The following is a 17778-nucleotide window of genomic DNA, read 5'->3' as shown; positions in this document are numbered from 1 at the left end:
AAATAGTAAATAGTTACGTAATCTTATATAGAGTTTACCAAGTTTGAACGTTAAAATTACATAAATGTGACTTTTATATTAGTAACGTAAAGATACAGTTCTTATGGATAAAAGCCAACTAATTTGGTAGGCTATTTAACAAAATTTGATAGGTCAAATATTGATTGATTCACTAATTCTATACTAAATTTTGATCTCTATTTTCATAATTTGTTAGTTCAGAATTCTCTGTGATGCGACAAAGGGGTTGCCGTGACGTGATCGCTACTCGAAGCGGCCGACCTCCATTGTTTATTTAATTTCAATAAATAAATAGTTTTGGAGTCGCCACCAACCATATTAAGGTGTGATTGATCACCCAAAGAAAAAAATGGTTTACGTAAATTCATAAGATTAAAGTTCGGGAGTAAGTTGTGTGTAGGAAATGTATTAACACCCTACAACATCCATAAAATGGTTACTCAATTTTATCTTTTAAACTAAAGAGTTTGAGATAAAATAAATACATAAAATAACTACAGAGATAATATAAGTGGGATGCAAACATATGTAACATGTCATAATGCAAAATAATTAATTAAGCAGCATGATATGAAATAATTAATTAACGCAGGCTCGGTCGTGCATGATGTCAAGATGTCCAATAATTAATTAATGCGATGTTGATTTCAATTAATGGACGAACGAATAATTAATTTATGATGCCAAATAGGTGTCAAATAATTAAAAATATGCTAATTAATTAATGTAGATGCAAATAATTAAGTGCGCAAAATGTCAAATGAGTGTCAAGTAATTAAAGTAGGCAAGCATGCTAATTAATTAATGCAAAATGCAGATAAATAACACAGTGACCAAATGGATGCTCATGCAGGATTATGATTAATTAATTAATACATAATGCAAATAATTCAAATGCATAATTAACACACGAACGCCAAATAATTAAAGCAATCATCAACCATTAAATTGACGTAAATTAAAGAAAAAATTTACCTCGCAAACAGGCCTGTCTTAAATCCAAAAAATGCAAAAAAGCTTCTTTCTCATCCTCTCAAATTCTTCCAAATCACGAGAAAATGAAAAGATTCTTTTTTACAAACGTGTACCTTTTCTCTCTAAATCTCAACATCCTTCTGCTGATAAAAATTTCCTCCTTCTCCTTTTATAAGAAGGTTAGATTGATTTACTTTTAGATTAGTAAGTGAATTGGAGCAAAAAAACTACGAAGAGAAAGTGGAAGAAAGTGAGAGCATTGGAGAGTACGAGCACGGTGACGAACAAAACAAAAATAGTGGCGATGGTTGAGAAAAATAAGAGAAAAAAAGTTTATTTTTTTAAAACATAAATTTAAAATGAAAAAGAAAATATGCAGGATATCTACATGGTTGATTAAGAATTTGATTTTAGTTATAGGTTAATCTTTATTACCAATAGTAAATTAGTTTTAAATTGCAAATTGGGAATTAACCGAGTTATGAATCGATACTAAGCAATACATTAATGTGCATCATGTTGGATATTAATTGAGTTTGCTCGCAACTGTTATTTGTTAGAATAGTTGAAAGCAGCTGTGTTGAATACTTTTTCTGATTGTTGCTAAAGGATAATTAATGAAAATTTTGTTGTCGAATTGATAGACTATTTTAAGTTCATAAATTAGGCCTATTATTTATTTTTTGATTTAATATAGTCAAAGTATCTATTTTGAGTCAAAATGTTTGAATCTTTTACTTTCAAGAAAACAAATATTATGAGGAGCAGTTTTGGTGTGTAATCTAAAGTGCTTTTCCTTCCTTATCTACCATCACCATGTTTGTCCTTATTTCTTTTATATTTTGAATTTTGATTCACCAACTTCACCTCATTTAACTTAGAGGTGGAGATTGAATTTTCGAGTTAAGAAGAATATTTAATGTGCTTTAACCATTAACCATTAAGCTATAAGTTATATGTTTATGTTTTGAAAAACTAGAATAAAATTCATGTGTAAAATCTATTTTTTTTTTCTTCAGAAAATCCTATTAAATAAATTATCTGTAGCGTTTTACCGTCAACTTCAAAATTATTGCACATACTTAATATTCGTTAGAATTCTGATTTTGGTTTCTTGACTTTAGTTATTTCATGTAATACTTAAGTTATGATTTTTAAATTCATATATCAATGGATTCCATTTGAAACCATTTTTACCCATAGGAGAATATTATTTATTTCCAATATCACTCGGTGTAATTCTTTTTTTTTTTTTTTTTTTTTAAGGCAGTGTACTTTCTAGTTGTCTTATCCATTAAGAAAATGCAATTATTTCTGAATATTTTCATTAGTAACTCATATACATAGTACTACTTAATTAATGCATCATATATATATATCTTAGTACAAAGACAAAGATGATGAGCTGGGATTAAAAAAATCAGAATAGTTAGGATATAATAATTACAAATATTGATTTATGAATATTAGTAATAGATATGCTAATATTACTATACACATAGTTATTATTTTGAAAATTGCCGATAAACACATGCACAAGGTTTATATTTAAATAAAATAATTGACTTAAAAACGGTAGTATCCATGATTAGGCCCAAAATTTATTTAGACTACACACGCTTTTCTTGTACTCACTTTTAGCAAAAATTTCCTTCTTTTATTCCAATACTCTTTTTCTTCCCTTCTACTCCTCTAACTCCTAGGGCTTTCCCCACCCCCCCACTATATAACTTTCAACTAATTTGGCCACTACTCACTATCACCTCTATTCTATTCTATTTTCTTCTCAAAATCAGACCTTCATTATCTTCTAAATGTATTTATTGTTTTTCTGTAAAATACCTTTCAACATTTTAATCACATTGCTATCTTATATAACAAATTAAATAATTAAATACTTTCTAAAAGGACCTCAAATCTCTCTTCTTTTTTTAGAAAGAAAAAATCATTTGTAAAATATATCCCCCAACACCAAAAACTACCACCCTCAATTGCTCTTTTAATTAAATGTCTCTAAACAATTAAATTTCTCAATTTTATTGAAAATTTTCAATTAAGTCCATTCAATAAACATGTGAAAATTCATTAACAAAAAGTTTATGTCTCATTAAATTACAATTTTATTAACGTACTTAAATGGATAGACATGGTATTTTAAATAAATTAAATCTGTTGATTCGTAGTTATTTTTTAGAATAAATATACTGAATTTGAATTACCTACTTTGAAAATGAAGGGAAGATTTATTCAAAAAAAAAAAAAAAAAACCAATAAATTTATGGACTGTTTTAAAAAACAATATAGTAAATGAATTAAAATATTAATAAATATAACAAAATGTGTGATATAGTTTTCTTTTTTCTTTTGGGTTTCTATTACATTTTTACGGTAATTTCGGTATCTCACTCTTTCTTCTTCTTCTTCTTCTTTCTTTTTTTTTTTAATACAAATTACGATATTTGTTTGTGTTTTTATAATTCCGTCTCCCCCACAATTCTTCCTTTTTGGTATCCGCTACGATCAGGCAATCGGCTAATCCTACAGGCTGCTACCATTATTCTCCGTCGATTCCCTCTCCTAATTCGTCATTTTGTGTCGCCACGTTCATTAATTCTTTTCCCTCTCTTCTTCAATCTTCATTTCCCATTTTACCATTTTACATTTCCTTCTCCGATCTGGTTTACCATCTAGATTTCAAGTTCTTCCACTTGGGTTGACTCTCTTTCTCTCTCTTAATTACTCTACTCTTTCCTTCTTATTCAATGTCTTCTTTTTTTTCTTACCCAGCTATATCTCCATTGCCATAATCCTGTTCACTTTCTTCTTGCCGTTTTCCCCTTCTCAGTTCGTTCACCTCCATTTCAATCCCATTTTCCCTTTCCACTTTTTTCAAGTCTTTCTCGCTTCTACATACAAAAACTCACCATTTTCACCTACCCTTTTCCCCACCTCCTCATTCCCCCATTGCATTTTCTTTGTATACTCTCTCTCTCCCCCTTGAATTGGCTTTTTGTCTGGTCTTTATCTTGCATTTTCGTCTCCCATTCCTTAATTTGTTACTGACCCTTTAAGCCTCCTACCCCTTTTGTTATAATCTTCTTTCTCCCTCCACAGAATCTGGTACTGGAGCGTCTGGTTTGTTTCAGGTTGATATCGGGCTATCTATGCTTGCTGCGTTTCTGTTGGTTAAAATAGAAGCCCTTTCTCTGCTTCTGTGGGATCTTAAAGAGGAAGATCAAGGGGGTTAGGCTAGATCTGTTGAAAGGTGGATGAATGCTTTCTAATTTGAACCACTTTCCTCTATTTTCTTTAATTTATTCACATTTCTCTTTTATGTCTTTTACTTGAATCATAAGTGATGCCTTCTACAAATTTTGTGCCTTTTTGTTCAATAGATTTACACCTTTTGATTTCACTATTGGTGGTTCATTACTATGGGTTTTCTTCTATAGTGGGGCATTGGATTTATCTTGCTTTCTTAGTCATCATGACTTGTACATAAGAGTATCAGATGGGTTTTGTTTGGAAAGAACAGAATCCAGTTGAATGCCCAATGAAGATGTAAAGTATCTTCCTTAACCGTCTTATTTTCCCTTCTTCTTTGTTTTATTAACTGGATTTTTGCAACATAGTTTAAGGATTTGTGAAGGAAATTGCAATCTTTCATGGATTTTTCTTGTTTTGTAATTTTTGTTTTCAATGACTGTCTAACTGTGAAGAAACTTGAGTAATCTGTGTTACTGATACTAAGTTCTCTCAGGAATCTCTTACCTATAATTTGAAACTGCATGATGCTTTTTTATCTAATTATCAGGTTAAAATGTCTTGATTTATCTGCGGCTGGAACTTAGGGGGCCGAGTCAGTTCATAGTTTTGGCATCTTGAGGATCAGCCGTCGACCATGTCATCTGGAAGTAGCAGTACTTTGAATACAGAATTGTCAAAGAAAACACCCTTCCTTGGTTTGTCCCTATGGGTTTTGATCTGCTTATGTGTTGGTGCATTTATTGTTTTGATTCTTGGTATCTTATCTGTATGGGTGATGTTTCGAAGAAAAACAAGGAGATCCCCAGAAAACTTCTCTACTTCTCAAATACCAAATATCTCGAAGGATATTAAGGTGGACAGAATCGCTACTCAATCCGCCCACCACAATCATCTTGAGAGCCTTTATATTTCTATTAATGATAAATCAAGTGAGAAGAACTCAGAGAAGATGATTGGTCATTTGGGTATGAGCAAGTCTAGTGATCCTGATAACATAAGCCAATGCAGCTCCAATTATCATCATGAAAGAGTTTTCAGCTCACATTCAGGAGAAGAAGGAAGCTCTGGTACTGTTAGAAAACAGTCTTCAATGTCATATGGAGGGTATGGAGGCCTTGTGACTGCCTCTCCTCTCGTTGGCTTGCCTGAAATTTCACATCTTGGTTGGGGTCACTGGTTTACACTCAGGGATCTAGAATTTGCCACAAATCGTTTTGCTGCAGACAATGTGCTTGGTGAAGGGGGTTATGGGGTTGTCTATAAAGGCAGACTGATAAATGGAACTGAGGTTGCTGTGAAGAAACTTCTCAATAATCTGTAAGGAATTTAGGAGTTTGGAACATTAATTAAACTATGGTATCGATGATTGTTCTTTCAATTTTAAGTTGCTTCTATATAGGGGACAAGCAGAGAAAGAATTTAGAGTTGAAGTGGAGGCCATTGGTCATGTAAGACACAAGAATCTCGTACGGCTCCTTGGCTATTGCATAGAAGGAGTTCATAGGTACTATTCTTTTCTTATTTTTTCCCAATTTCGCTCCTTTCTGTTATTCCAACCCTATTGATGAACTGCCTTTGTAGTATTTGCTTATCACAAGTGTTACACTGTCAGTATGTCTTCAGTTGACTTTTCTAAGTCTCTTCTTAGATAATATGGCTTTTCTCCTTTTACTTGAGCAGGATGCTGGTCTATGAATATGTGAACAATGGGAACTTAGAGCAATGGTTACATGGGGCTATGCGACAACATGGCACCTTGACTTGGGAGGCCCGAATGAAGGTGCTTCTTGGCACTGCCAAGGCGTAAGTATTGATAGTTAGGCGTTTTTATGCACTCAGCTTTCTTATTGTATACAGTTTCTGATGATCTCACCTGATTGTATTATCATGTTATGCTTCAGTTTTCTTAATTCCCGTTCATTCTTCCAGTGATTTTCATAACAAAGAGCAATCCTTGCTCCACTCCATTATAGTTTTGGTTAGAAAATCACTTCCCTTCTGCCCCTACACTTTTCCGCATGTTTCATCTTATGGAAAATTCATCATTCTAAATGACTGCTACTCTGGGGAATTTCTCAGATGGTGCCCATTGTTACCTGTAGTGAACTTCCAAATTTGTGAATGTTACTCAACTTCTTTAACCTAAGTGAAGGCAGGTATTTTTTACTGGTTTGAGGAGCTAATTTCACGTAATGAATACAGGCTAGCATATTTACATGAAGCAATTGAACCAAAGGTTGTTCACAGAGACATAAAATCGAGCAATATCTTAATTGATGACGAATTTAATGCAAAGGTTTCAGATTTTGGATTGGCCAAACTTTTGGATGCAGGAGAGAGTCACATCACGACTAGAGTGATGGGAACATTTGGGTATATGCTCATTTTTCATTCTATTCTATAACTATTGTGATAACGGATCTGAAGGTAGGAGCTAATGGCATTTTCATTTATCCCAGGTATGTGGCGCCAGAATATGCTAACACTGGCTTGTTAAATGAGAAGAGCGACATTTATAGCTTTGGTGTTCTCCTTCTAGAAGCAATCACAGGAAGGGATCCGGTGGACTATGGCCGTCCTGCTAATGAGGTACTTCTGAATCTTAAAAATATTGGTGGTTAGTTTCCTTTTGGGCATCTTCCAGGACACACTAATCCATGTATGCTGCACGTATAGTTTTCATATCTCGATTGACATTAACTTATGCACTTCCCTGCTACTAATAGTGTACTTTATTCTTCAGGTTAATCTTGTTGAGTGGTTAAAAGTGATGGTTGGCACAAGGAGAGCTGAGGAAGTTATTGACCCAAGTCTTGAAACTAAACCCAGTACTCGAGCTTTGAAACGGGCCCTTCTGATTGCACTTAGGTGTGTGGATCCTGAGGCAGATAAGAGACCAAAAATGACCCAAGTTGTTAGGATGCTGGAAGCTGATGACTACCCATCTCGTGAGGTTGGTATTGAAATATGTGAACCCAAATAATAAATCATTCTGTTTTCCCCAACCCCTAGATGACCTTTCTTGCAATTCTACTGTTCAGTTAAAAATTGCTACTGCTACTACAATCATTTTTGTGGTTCGTGCATATCTCTGGTCAAGCAATTTCTTATTTATATTATTTCACAAGCTTTTGTAGTTAATGGCTAATGAGCATTACTCTACAATAGTCAAGGAACTTATTTCCATCTGGATAATGGTCATGTAGACACTCCAGTAGTGTCGATGTACTGAATTTTCTTTTTTATTGAGAATAATTTTGATCCAACAATAGTTCATTCTGAAGCAATTATTGATATCTTTGCTGGGTGCCAAATCATCAACTTAAATTTCTTACTGCATAAACCTTCTTAGCGCGTGCCAGCATTGGTATTTCTTGTTCTAGAACAATGTGATGAGTTGAATTCTTCGAGGGGGAGGGGAGGGGGTGGATGCTCTGTTTTATGGTGCCATTTGTTTTTTTTTTTTGCCCATTCACATGCATTATTCTAGTTGAGAAGTTAATGCACAATTCTTTTGCAGGATCGGCGGAGCCAAAAGAGCAGCACAGCAAACTCAGAGATTGAATCCAGTCAAGGCGAGATTGGAAGTAAACCAGGGGAATCACAAAGCAAACCAGTAAACGCATGAGTGAGTTGAAATACAATCTCTTCCTCTTGTCATGGCTAGCATGGAGTAAAAAGCTTTTGAAAAAAGGATTGAAATTGGGTTGGAGAATTTTTCCAATGTGAAGAATGAGCAGTTGGATGGTTGATTGTTCATTTGTTTCATAGTACATATCACTGAACTGGGGAGTGAAAAAGGTGAGTGCCCTTTTAGATATAAGATAAAAATTAATACAGAGAGAGAAATGTTTTGGCAGACAATGGTTAAGGCCACTTGATCTATCATCTCCTCCTTCACTTGATTGTAATTTCTTCCCCCATCCCCTCTTTTTTGAGAGAAGATAACTCTCTCCCTCTCTCTTTTTCTTTTTTAAATTGTTGGTTCACTTACCATTTGTTATTATAATTATTATTCTTTTTTTTTTTTTTTTTGGAAAAAAATTGTTTTGAATTCTCTATGTTAAACGAAGGCATCAGAATGTTGAAGCAACAACCGGTACCTTTTTGGGTGGCTTTTTTCTTTCTTTCTTACTTTCCTTTTTTTGGATGGGTGTGGGGCATTGCTTTTTGTTGGCATACTTGCAGTAGAATAAAGCTTTCTTCATTGGGCTCCTTTTTATTTATTTATTTAGTTTTTAATCTTCTTTTTTTCCTTTTTTCTGGCCCTTCTTCCCCTTTGATTGGATTTTCTCTTCTTATAAATTTATAATATAATTTCCCCCTCCTTAATTTCCGTGAGATACAATGATGATGTCTTGTCTCCAAAGGGTACCTCATTATTACTTCAATTTTCCATTATTTGTTAATAGTTCATTTTTCTCTTGGATGTCTCTAGGCTCTTCTATTATGTCCATGTTGGATGTTGCTCCTTTTTTCTAGTCCAACACTTGGCGCATCAATTATCCAATTATCAACTTTCAAGCTATTAATTAATGCTGCTCATGTTAATTTTAGTTTATACCTATCTACTCAGAGAAGCATGAATGCAAAAAATGAGATATAACAGTATAGATACAACACAGCATGTATATGCATGTGCACTTATGTTCTTCAAGTTAAGAATCCAAAATCAGTTTGATGCATCTATCTTATTTTGATTCTATACAAAGTGTAACACATCCACGCAACTAACAATTGTTTTATACATGTTCAACAAGTATTGAAGTGTGTAAATGAGTAACACATGTTAAATACAAACAAAACCAATTAAACTCAAATATCTATGCTTCTTAGGATTAATTTATTGTTCATTTAAAATTTCACATTCAAGTTTTTCTAGTTACAACCTACAATTTAAACATGTAATAAACAAACACATGTATGTTTCTATTCAAATCAGGAACAGAACACTTTTTATATATATATATAAACAAACTTGTTAGAGAAGCTATTATAATTGTGGTGATGTGGGTGTGGGGCACTTTGTTTTAATTTGTCGGGACTTTTCAACTTCTCACCTTTCTTTTTCCCTTTTACATTGTTTTCTTCTGCACTCTCTTTTAACGTTCATAAATTTAAGAATATATACTTTATTTTTACCTATATAAAAGTCTCATTTGCTTTTAATTTTAAGTGTTCACATGCCTAAAATAACATTTTCTTCCAATTATAATGCCATTAGGTGGTTGTTTAATTACTTGACTTATAGATAGATAAGCTAGTTTTTGTATAAATATTTCTATTAGGGAATTGGGATTAGGTAAATGAACTTTAAGATATTCAAACGTTTTTATTCAACATTCACATTGATCAATTCTAAATTAATCAATGATTTGTCTTGTTAAACTGACAATGTCACTTGTGTTATTCAGCTTTCTTAACAAACACATAAAAAAAAAAACAGAGAGAGAGAGCTGGATTGTTCTAGTTCTATGTAGTTTCATGTTAATTACTTTTTAGTTCCAAACTAACTATTAAATTGCTTCTAATTCTATGGGACAGTATACTTTTAATTCAATAAATGCTTCCATGGTTTGTTAACCTAACTCTTAAACATGGCTCCTTCTAGCAAAACAGAATATATGGTTTCATACTTTGAAATTTCAAAATGAAATTTTTTAAAAATAGAAATAAAAAGCTACCAAATAGTTGACAATTGAAAAAAAAAAAAAAGAGAGAAGAAAAGAAAACTGCCTAAATTGGTTGAACAGAGATTTACTTACCTGCAGGAGGGTCTGTACGCCAATCTTCAGACCCTCCACGAGGCAGAACTTCCTTGGCCTATCGTTTTTCTCTTTTTCCTTTTTTTTCTCCTCAACGTCAAACATTATGTTTCTTACAGAGTTAAACCAAAAATTTGATATTATTTTTTTTCCCTTTCTACGATGACTTCTTAGTAATATCGAAATCAAACATTTCCATCAATATTGTAACAATTCTAGGTTACATTCAATTCAATGTAATATATACATATATATAATATGATTCGTTTAGTGAAAAATACAAATCAACATAAAATAGTGCGTTAGCTAAGCTTGGTAGAATAGATTAGTTCAGAGATATTTCGAGTTAGAAAGTTTGTATAACGCAATTCTCTAATTTTGAAGGTCAAATAAATACAACAATTAGACAAAACAAATTCGTCAAACACTTTTTCTTTAGACCCCGACTCATTAATTGAACAATGAGACTTTCATACACTTTTGATCACTCTTGTGTTAAATATAATAACATATTTAAAAAATTCTATCAGTATCCACGAATGTGATTCAAGAGTGAGTGTGAAAGAGAGATATTGGAAGGTGAATATGGGTGAGGAGTAATATTTATGGTATAGCTGCCTATTTTGGGAGAAAGGATATATATAATTGGACATGAAACTGCAAACCCCATTATTCCTCATTACTTATTTAATTTGAGGAAAGTCAGATATAGAGATTATATTTGAGAAACTTGGAAATTGATGTATCTTTGTAACGGTTCCATGGAATGGTACACAACTTCCAATAATTAATGTTAGAGGTTGACCTTGAAAATTGTCATTAATCAAGTTCCATTAAAGTCAACTCTCCATTCATTATTCTACTACTTTTTCATAAACCTTCCTTCTTAAGTCTACCTCATTTCACCCATGTTTCCAATGTCTATTATTTTATAATCCCAATCCCTAAAACATTTCATTATTCCATATATATATATATATATATATGTAGCTTCATCAAGGACCAACTTCTTCTATAATGAAAATGATTGGTCTTTTGGGAGATACTTAGGTTTCAAATATTTTTGTGAAGTCTAGAAAAACAAAGTGTGTTTTGAAGATCTTGAAAAAAACAAGCACTTAAAATTTTAATAATTTTATCAATATATGGATCAATCTCAATTAGGTATCATTCCTTTAATATATAATAAAAAGGACTAATAATAATACTAAAAAAGGAGTTGTATTACCCTCACAAGAAATGTACATAAAAGAGAGTTAGAGATGAGGTCATAGTCAACAATACAATAAGGAAAAAATATTAGAGAAAAGCCTTGTGAGATTAAAAGAAAGGCTTCAATAATACAAGGGAAAGACTCCATATCACCTACCTACAATTGTTTTGTTTTGTTTTTTTTTTTTTTCCTATATAAAAAACGATTATATATATATAATAATACAATATGAAAGTCGAAAGATGCATGTTATTGATGCATGCATGTCTATGCTTATACGTTATAATAATAATGAATCAATTAATTTGGTTGTGGATTATTGTAAGTTGAGAATATAATATTGTAGAAATCTCATCCCTTATTGTGGAAGAATGTTGACTAGATTTATGAAAGTTAAATTAAACAAATTTGTCTAATCCAAGTTGGAGCTTGTGAATTTGACCAGCAACCAACCCACTTGAGATCATAATGCTCATCTCTAGGTCTAATTTGAATAGACTTATGTGTGTGATGTGATCCATATCTCTATATAGTTAGCTACAAGCAAAATTAACTGAAAATTTTGAACAAATTCAAGAGCATATTGGTTGCTAATTAATGGGATTTGACAATATTTTTAAAAAAAATTAGTTTTAAACCTATGTGTTTAAATACAGCTAGTTGAATAATAACAATTATTAGCTTTCATGATGTCCATCTTTTCGGCCATTAAATACAAATTGAGTATAATTAAATAGATAAAACATCTTAAAAGATTTAGCGTTATCTTTAAATATTAATAATAATAATAATGTAAGTTGGCACAGTAGCTATTGTTGAAATACCGGCGTTGAAGTTCTTTGTTGTAAAATCATTTCAATATTTGGTTTGGTTTATGGAATATAAGTTTAGTTGACTTGTCTTACCCTCAAAAGAGCAACAAATTTTTGGTTGAGCATATAATTAAGCTACGCTTGTCCACAAATATTAAAAAGAAAATAATAACGATGGCTTCACAAAGACAATTACTTTGATATGAATCAATCAAAAACAACATATCAGTCGTCTGTGTCAATCAAGGTATATTATTGAGAAACGACATATAGTCTTGATTTGAAAATCATAAAAATGGACAAAAAACTATCCCCCAAGTTGACTGCTACCTCTTTCATTAACTCCTGATATTGCTATTATCATTATTGTCTTTGTGTTTTCCCATAATTTTCTCTCTTCTCTCATTCTGCTTTGTCTTTTAAATTTTTGTCTAGTTCTTGAGTTGCTTCAGCTTTAGAACATAATTATAAAAACATGGTTCTTCTTCTTCTTCAAACCATGTACCTTCATTTCTACAATTATATAATTATAAAATATCCAGATCAGTTTCTGATCTTATATAATATAATTATATATGTTGTTTTCTTCCTTCTTTTACCTACTTCGTAATTTTCAATATTTTTAATCCTCATTGCTTTTTGTTTCAAAAGAAGAAAGACTATGTACTAAGAAATTGTACTGTCAAGAACACAAAGGTTAACATTTTAAAATAAAGCATTGAAAACCAAGGTCCTGTTTTTAAAACTTATGTTTATTTCTTACTTAAAAAAAAAAAGAAAGGACTTGTGTTTCATTCGTCTCTATTTTTGGCAAAGCCTTTTTCCTTCTTAAAACATACTAGGAACAAAATCAAGTTTTGAATATATATAAATACTTTTCAATTTTTACTTGAGTTTTGATTCTTGAATACATTAGTAAAGTAAAGCAAGGAACACTAGAACAATCATTTTCAAACGTAATAAAATAGACCAAAATATTTATAAAATATAAAAAAAATTTAGATTCTATTAATGATAGACGCTAATCGTCATTAATAGATATGGATAAACTTCTATTAGTGTATGTATTGATAAACATTGCGATAGAAATTGATGTAAGTCTATGGGTGTTCAAATTTTATTACATTTGGTTACATTTGGTGGTTTTTTACAATTTCCCAATTAGAAAACTATGTAATTTAATTTTAAAATATATATAGAAAATAAAGTAGCTAGTTATCTTATAGTCAAAGATGGGCAATTATTTTTATTTGATTGAAAATAATATTTCATTAGAAACATACTTTGGAAAGAGCAAAAGAGACTACAAGAAGGGTAGACTAATTTAGAGCAATATCTCTGGTAGACCCCGAAGAACCATCGGAAAGAGAACATTCTCCCAGAGGCCAAAATTATTATGGAAAAACTTTCTGAAAATCATGACATTTTTAACTCCTTTGATTTCAATAGCATGTTGCGTATTTCAAAATTAAAAACAAAAAAATTAACGTGATCTCCTTTCCTTCGTCAAATTTTAGGTCTTTGGATTCATAGAAGTTTCTTTGGACAGTGATAATGGGTAGACTAGGTTGGGTATGATAGAAACATTGAGTTCTTCCCTTGTATATTTCTGTTGAGTAATGCCACTTATGAATAGATTATGATGATGATGCTAGGGATGTACCAACATAGTTGATATATCATATCCCTAGTGTACTTCCTGATCATCCATCGCTGCTTTGTGTATCTTGTTAGTTAAAAAAATTTGTGCAGCTAGGGTTGATGACTGTGTCTTAAAAGGAATATTTGTCACATTTAACAAATATTTATTGGATAGTTGGGTAAGTCACACAAAGATACATATAATTCAACCAACACCTAAATATTTTTCATCTTCATATCTAGTTCATATATAAACCCAAAATCTTGCGTGCATGGCTTAACCTGATCACGATGTCATGATTTATTTTATATATACACTACAAATTAAGTAGAGCTTTTTGTTAATAATTAAGGCATGCAAATTGATCGGCACCTGGAGACAATATTCACTAATATGAATAAGGATTCCTTCAAAATCTTGGAGAGAAAAAGGGTCTTTTACACAAGTATATTTAAATGCATCAAATCAATGCAAAAATATGGCATATAGTAAACTTAGTACACAGGTTCTGACCCCTCCATTATATGTTAGATACATAACAATATATATTAAAATATATAGACTCTAAGAAAATCTCAACTCTCCAAGGGTTTATCCTAATACAAGAGGCAGGAAAGCTGGAAGAAAACGGAAAATTTATACACAATATAAAATTCTCATACAAAGTAGGACTTGTATAAAGATCTCCTATTTTTGAGTGAATAAATCTTGCAACAAACCATAATGATCAGGCAATTGAAGGTGTTGTTGAAGGCTTAAATTTTGGTACATCATCGAGGCAGCTGGGTCGGTTTGGCAGTTATTCGTTGGTAACAAATGCGAGAAGAGTTCTTGGGGAAGCGTAGGCCCCGATGAGGCTGCTGTTACTGATGCTGATGCTGATGCGTAGAATGGAGACGACATGATCCCTGCAGAATGGCCTCGGAGTGTAGCTGGGCAATGGTGGTTGTGTTGGCCTTCATATGTAGTAATCACCACAGATGGATCTTGATATGATCTTTCAACTCGTTTTTTTACTACACATTTTTGGCTGGTGCATCTATAGTAGCTTCTGCGTTATATCACGCACACACAATATTGTACATTAAACAAAGATTACAATAAGTCAAAAGTATTAGCATAATATATATATATATATATATATATATATATATATATATATATATAGTAAAATGCAAATTGTCTTATATAAATATAACAAAATCTAGATGAAGCTTTCAAAGTTTAATGTATGAGTGATAGATCATATCCTTATTAATAGGAGTTTTTCTCTAATAAAAGTCTATTGGCGATAGAGAGTTTATCGATACTAAATTTTACTACAAATATTGTTGTATACCATGGAAGTGTTTTCTATTGCAATTAGGGTTAAACAAATCTATATGATATCAAAAGAGTAGTGCAATATCCAATCTTAATCTTAATCTAAGGAATTAAATTTGTGTGGCTAACTTATTAGTGATATGTTAATTGAGTATTATTAATTATGACATGCTGTTGATTTGGAGAATTTATATATACTTTGTTCTTTTAGGAAAATACAAGGAAAAAAAATGAAAGAAAACTAGAAGACTATATACCTTACATGAAACAAGTATTGGAAAGAACTTGGATAAGGAATAGAAAAACAAAAAGATTCACACTCCTCTAAAGCTTTAGATGCAAGAAAGAGTACTGTACTAAAACATTTTGACAGTAGTGAACAAACATAAGAGACGAATAATCCAAAACACTACTCCAAGTCTTTGTTTGGTAAGAGAATTTACAACTTTGGTTTAGTAATGTCACGTCTTTAATAAGCTATATATGTTAAGTAACAGTAGAGTTAATTAACAACAAACACCAGGAGTTGATCAAGTTATTATAAACTTTTTAAATATAAATTAATTTAAATAGTTGCACTTATATAAATAAATGAAAAAATATATATATACACACACAAGTTTAAAACTTGGGAAGAATTTAACCTAAAAAAGTTTGGGAAGGAACTAAAAAAAGGGGATAATTTATCTTATGGTTCATATCCAGATCAAGCAATGGCCTTAAATCCCTTCTGACTAATTCAGAATATATGTATATAAGAAAATAACAATAATGGAAATGGGAAAATGGTGAAAAGTAATTTAAATAAGAGGGCAGGGGGAGAAAAAAAGAAAAAGAAAAAAGAAACTAACCTGGGGTAAGGACTATTTTTAACTGCTTTCTGACCATATTTTCTCCATCTATATCCATCTTCAAGATGATCAATCTCACTCTTAGTCAAGAAAGCAAAACGGGGCTCCCTCGGCCGTTTCTCTTTCTTTTTTGATAAATTGCTGTTCCTACAAAATCAAATCAACATCATCATCAACCCCTTTTTAATTTCTTCTCACACACATTTTTAATAATCTCTAATTAAATCTATATAATTATCTTTTTGAATTAGTAATACCCTATTTATCAATCTAAATCTAGCTTTTTAAGTGATTATATCTTAGTAATCTTCACCCATGGGCTCCTCCAATATTAAACCATTAAAAAATAAAAATAAATAAACATATATACTTACTGTTTCTTAGACTTTTCTTCATCTTTATTCTCGCACCGCCCTTTTATGTCTTCTAATTTGTTGCTCTTCACTGAATCTTCTTCAACTGCAGCTTCATTAGACGAAGATGACACTGAAGAATTTGGGGTTGTCGTTGAAGCCTTCTTTTTCGACACGTCGTCCACTGCAGAAATGACTTGAGATGAACAGCACGACACATCGAACGCCTTCGACAGGCTATTATATTCCAAAGAGCTGGTATCGAAGAAATTAGTGAAGCTCATCAAGCCAGGATCCAACGCCGCTGCAGCTTGTTGATGGAAGATTGAACGGTTCATATCCAATTGGTTGTATTGAAATGGATCATACTGCTGGTACACATTTTTCCCTTCATCATTTGACATTGAAAATCAAACAATATGATCAACAAAAATTAGGGTTTTTTTTTTTTTTTTTTTTTTTTTGTTAAGATGTTTGAAGAATAAAAGAGAAAAAGAAAAACCCCCAAACTTTTGGCTCTTAAACTTTTCTATTTTCTCGGTTGTTTGAGAGAGATGTGTTGAGAATTATGGTATTTTTTCTTTTTGGTTACTCTCCACTCCCACTTTTTTTTCTTTATTAATTAATTGATTATACATGAATTGACAGGCCCCTTAAAAAAATATGCCAAATTATTTAAATATTAACATGCTTTAGATCTAGAAGATATCGGCTTTTATTTATTTATTTTTATAATGGGTCAATTAATCAGCAGTTAAAAATGAATACAACTAATTGAATCCCCAGTTGAAATAAATTAATCTCCTCTCTCAATTAGCATCCACCAACTACAACTACAATTACAATTACGACGTATGTTGTACACACAATAATGAATGAATTAACAATTGCAGTAAAAAAGTTTGATAAAAAGTAATTTAAATTTATAGAAATATTAAATGAAAGGCTGAGTTTGTTTATATATGAAAAAGGGTTTTGACAAAATGGAAAAATAAGAGTCGCAGTCATGCATTATTATGGAATGGAAGTAATGTATACTAATATTTTTTTAGTCAACAATTCCAACTTATAATGTATTGATCAACCTACGGATTTCTTCTGACAAGGCGACACGTGTGACGGAATCGGCACCGGCGTTTGACCGTTGTTCTGGCACGTGGGAGTTTATTTATTATTTTTATTTCAATATCACCTCTCATTTATATTTCCTTCTTCATAAAAACGCTATGTTCTATTATTCTTGCTTTGCTGATCCAACCCTCACGTCATTTCATTAGTCATCAAAAACCCTAATCCTTTTTGAAAAAAAGAAAATATTTCTCATACAATTAAAATCACTTCCTGTCATTCTCGCCTCCTAATTAAACTATATATATATATAGTAGCTTCTATGAAAAGAATTAAAAGGTTCTTCAATTTTTTTTTTTAGAAAAATAGATTTACACAATGTCTACTTCAAAGGCAAAAGAACCGATAAGTATCACAAAAATAACATCCAAAATCTAATTTCGGAAATCGAACGTATTATTGCACCCAATATCTTCATAAAATGGAAA

The 17778-nt window shown here is 31.5% G+C and overlaps 2 protein-coding genes and 1 long non-coding RNA gene across 4 annotated transcripts; 2 read left to right on the top strand and 1 right to left on the bottom strand.

Annotated features, from left to right (window-relative positions):
• Window positions 1-3471: 3471 nt before the first annotated feature.
• LOC101212378 (probable receptor-like protein kinase At2g42960) lies at window positions 3472-8489 on the top strand. Of its 2 annotated transcripts, XM_004139776.3 has the most exons (8): window positions 3472-4261; window positions 4811-5580; window positions 5663-5767; window positions 5944-6066; window positions 6466-6636; window positions 6723-6852; window positions 7007-7216; window positions 7784-8489. In XM_004139776.3, exons 2-8 carry the CDS (start codon window positions 4898-4900, stop codon window positions 7889-7891), a joined length of 1530 nt encoding a protein of 509 aa, XP_004139824.1. In that variant the 5' UTR covers window positions 3472-4261; window positions 4811-4897; the 3' UTR covers window positions 7892-8489. The 2 variants fall into 2 exon arrangements, with proteins under 2 accessions (XP_004139824.1, XP_011659030.1); XM_011660728.2 differs by having other exon boundaries at window positions 3472-5580.
• Window positions 6073-6465, top strand: LOC116405098. The gene is made up of 2 exons (XR_004218181.1): window positions 6073-6241; window positions 6343-6465. It is a non-coding gene; the product is annotated as an uncharacterized LOC116405098 (long non-coding RNA).
• Window positions 8490-14112: 5623 nt separating the features above from the next.
• On the bottom strand, window positions 14113-16813 carry LOC101211248 (WRKY transcription factor 71). The gene is made up of 3 exons (XM_004139839.3): window positions 16244-16813; window positions 15870-16016; window positions 14113-14746 (listed from the first exon to the last, which is right to left on the bottom strand). Exons 1-3 carry the CDS (start codon window positions 16624-16626, stop codon window positions 14383-14385), a joined length of 894 nt encoding a protein of 297 aa, XP_004139887.1. The 5' UTR covers window positions 16627-16813; the 3' UTR covers window positions 14113-14382.
• Between the last annotated feature and the right edge of the window lie 965 nt (window positions 16814-17778).

This window comes from Cucumis sativus, chromosome 7, assembly GCF_000004075.3.
Source record: "Cucumis sativus cultivar 9930 chromosome 7, Cucumber_9930_V3, whole genome shotgun sequence".
In the NCBI taxonomy this organism is placed as follows: Eukaryota; Viridiplantae; Streptophyta; class Magnoliopsida; order Cucurbitales; family Cucurbitaceae; genus Cucumis; species Cucumis sativus.
This window is presented reverse-complemented; position numbering and strand designations above follow the sequence as displayed.

Coding starts and splice junctions, on each gene's coding strand:
- LOC101212378 (XM_004139776.3), top strand. CDS start 4,898: ATGTCATCTGGAAGTAGCAGTACTTTGAATACAGAATTGTCAAAGAAA. Junction 6,067..6,465: donor CTTCTTGGCACTGCCAAGGC/GTAAGTATTGAT, acceptor TAATGAATACAG/GCTAGCATATTTACATGAAG. Junction 7,217..7,783: donor ATGACTACCCATCTCGTGAG/GTTGGTATTGAA, acceptor ATTCTTTTGCAG/GATCGGCGGAGCCAAAAGAG.
- LOC101211248 (XM_004139839.3), bottom strand. CDS start 16,626: ATGTCAAATGATGAAGGGAAAAATGTGTACCAGCAGTATGATCCATTT. Junction 16,017..16,243: donor GAAGAAAAGTCTAAGAAACA/GTAAGTATATAT, acceptor TTGATTTTGTAG/GAACAGCAATTTATCAAAAA. Junction 14,747..15,869: donor AAAAATAGTCCTTACCCCAG/GTTAGTTTCTTT, acceptor GATATAACGCAG/AAGCTACTATAGATGCACCA.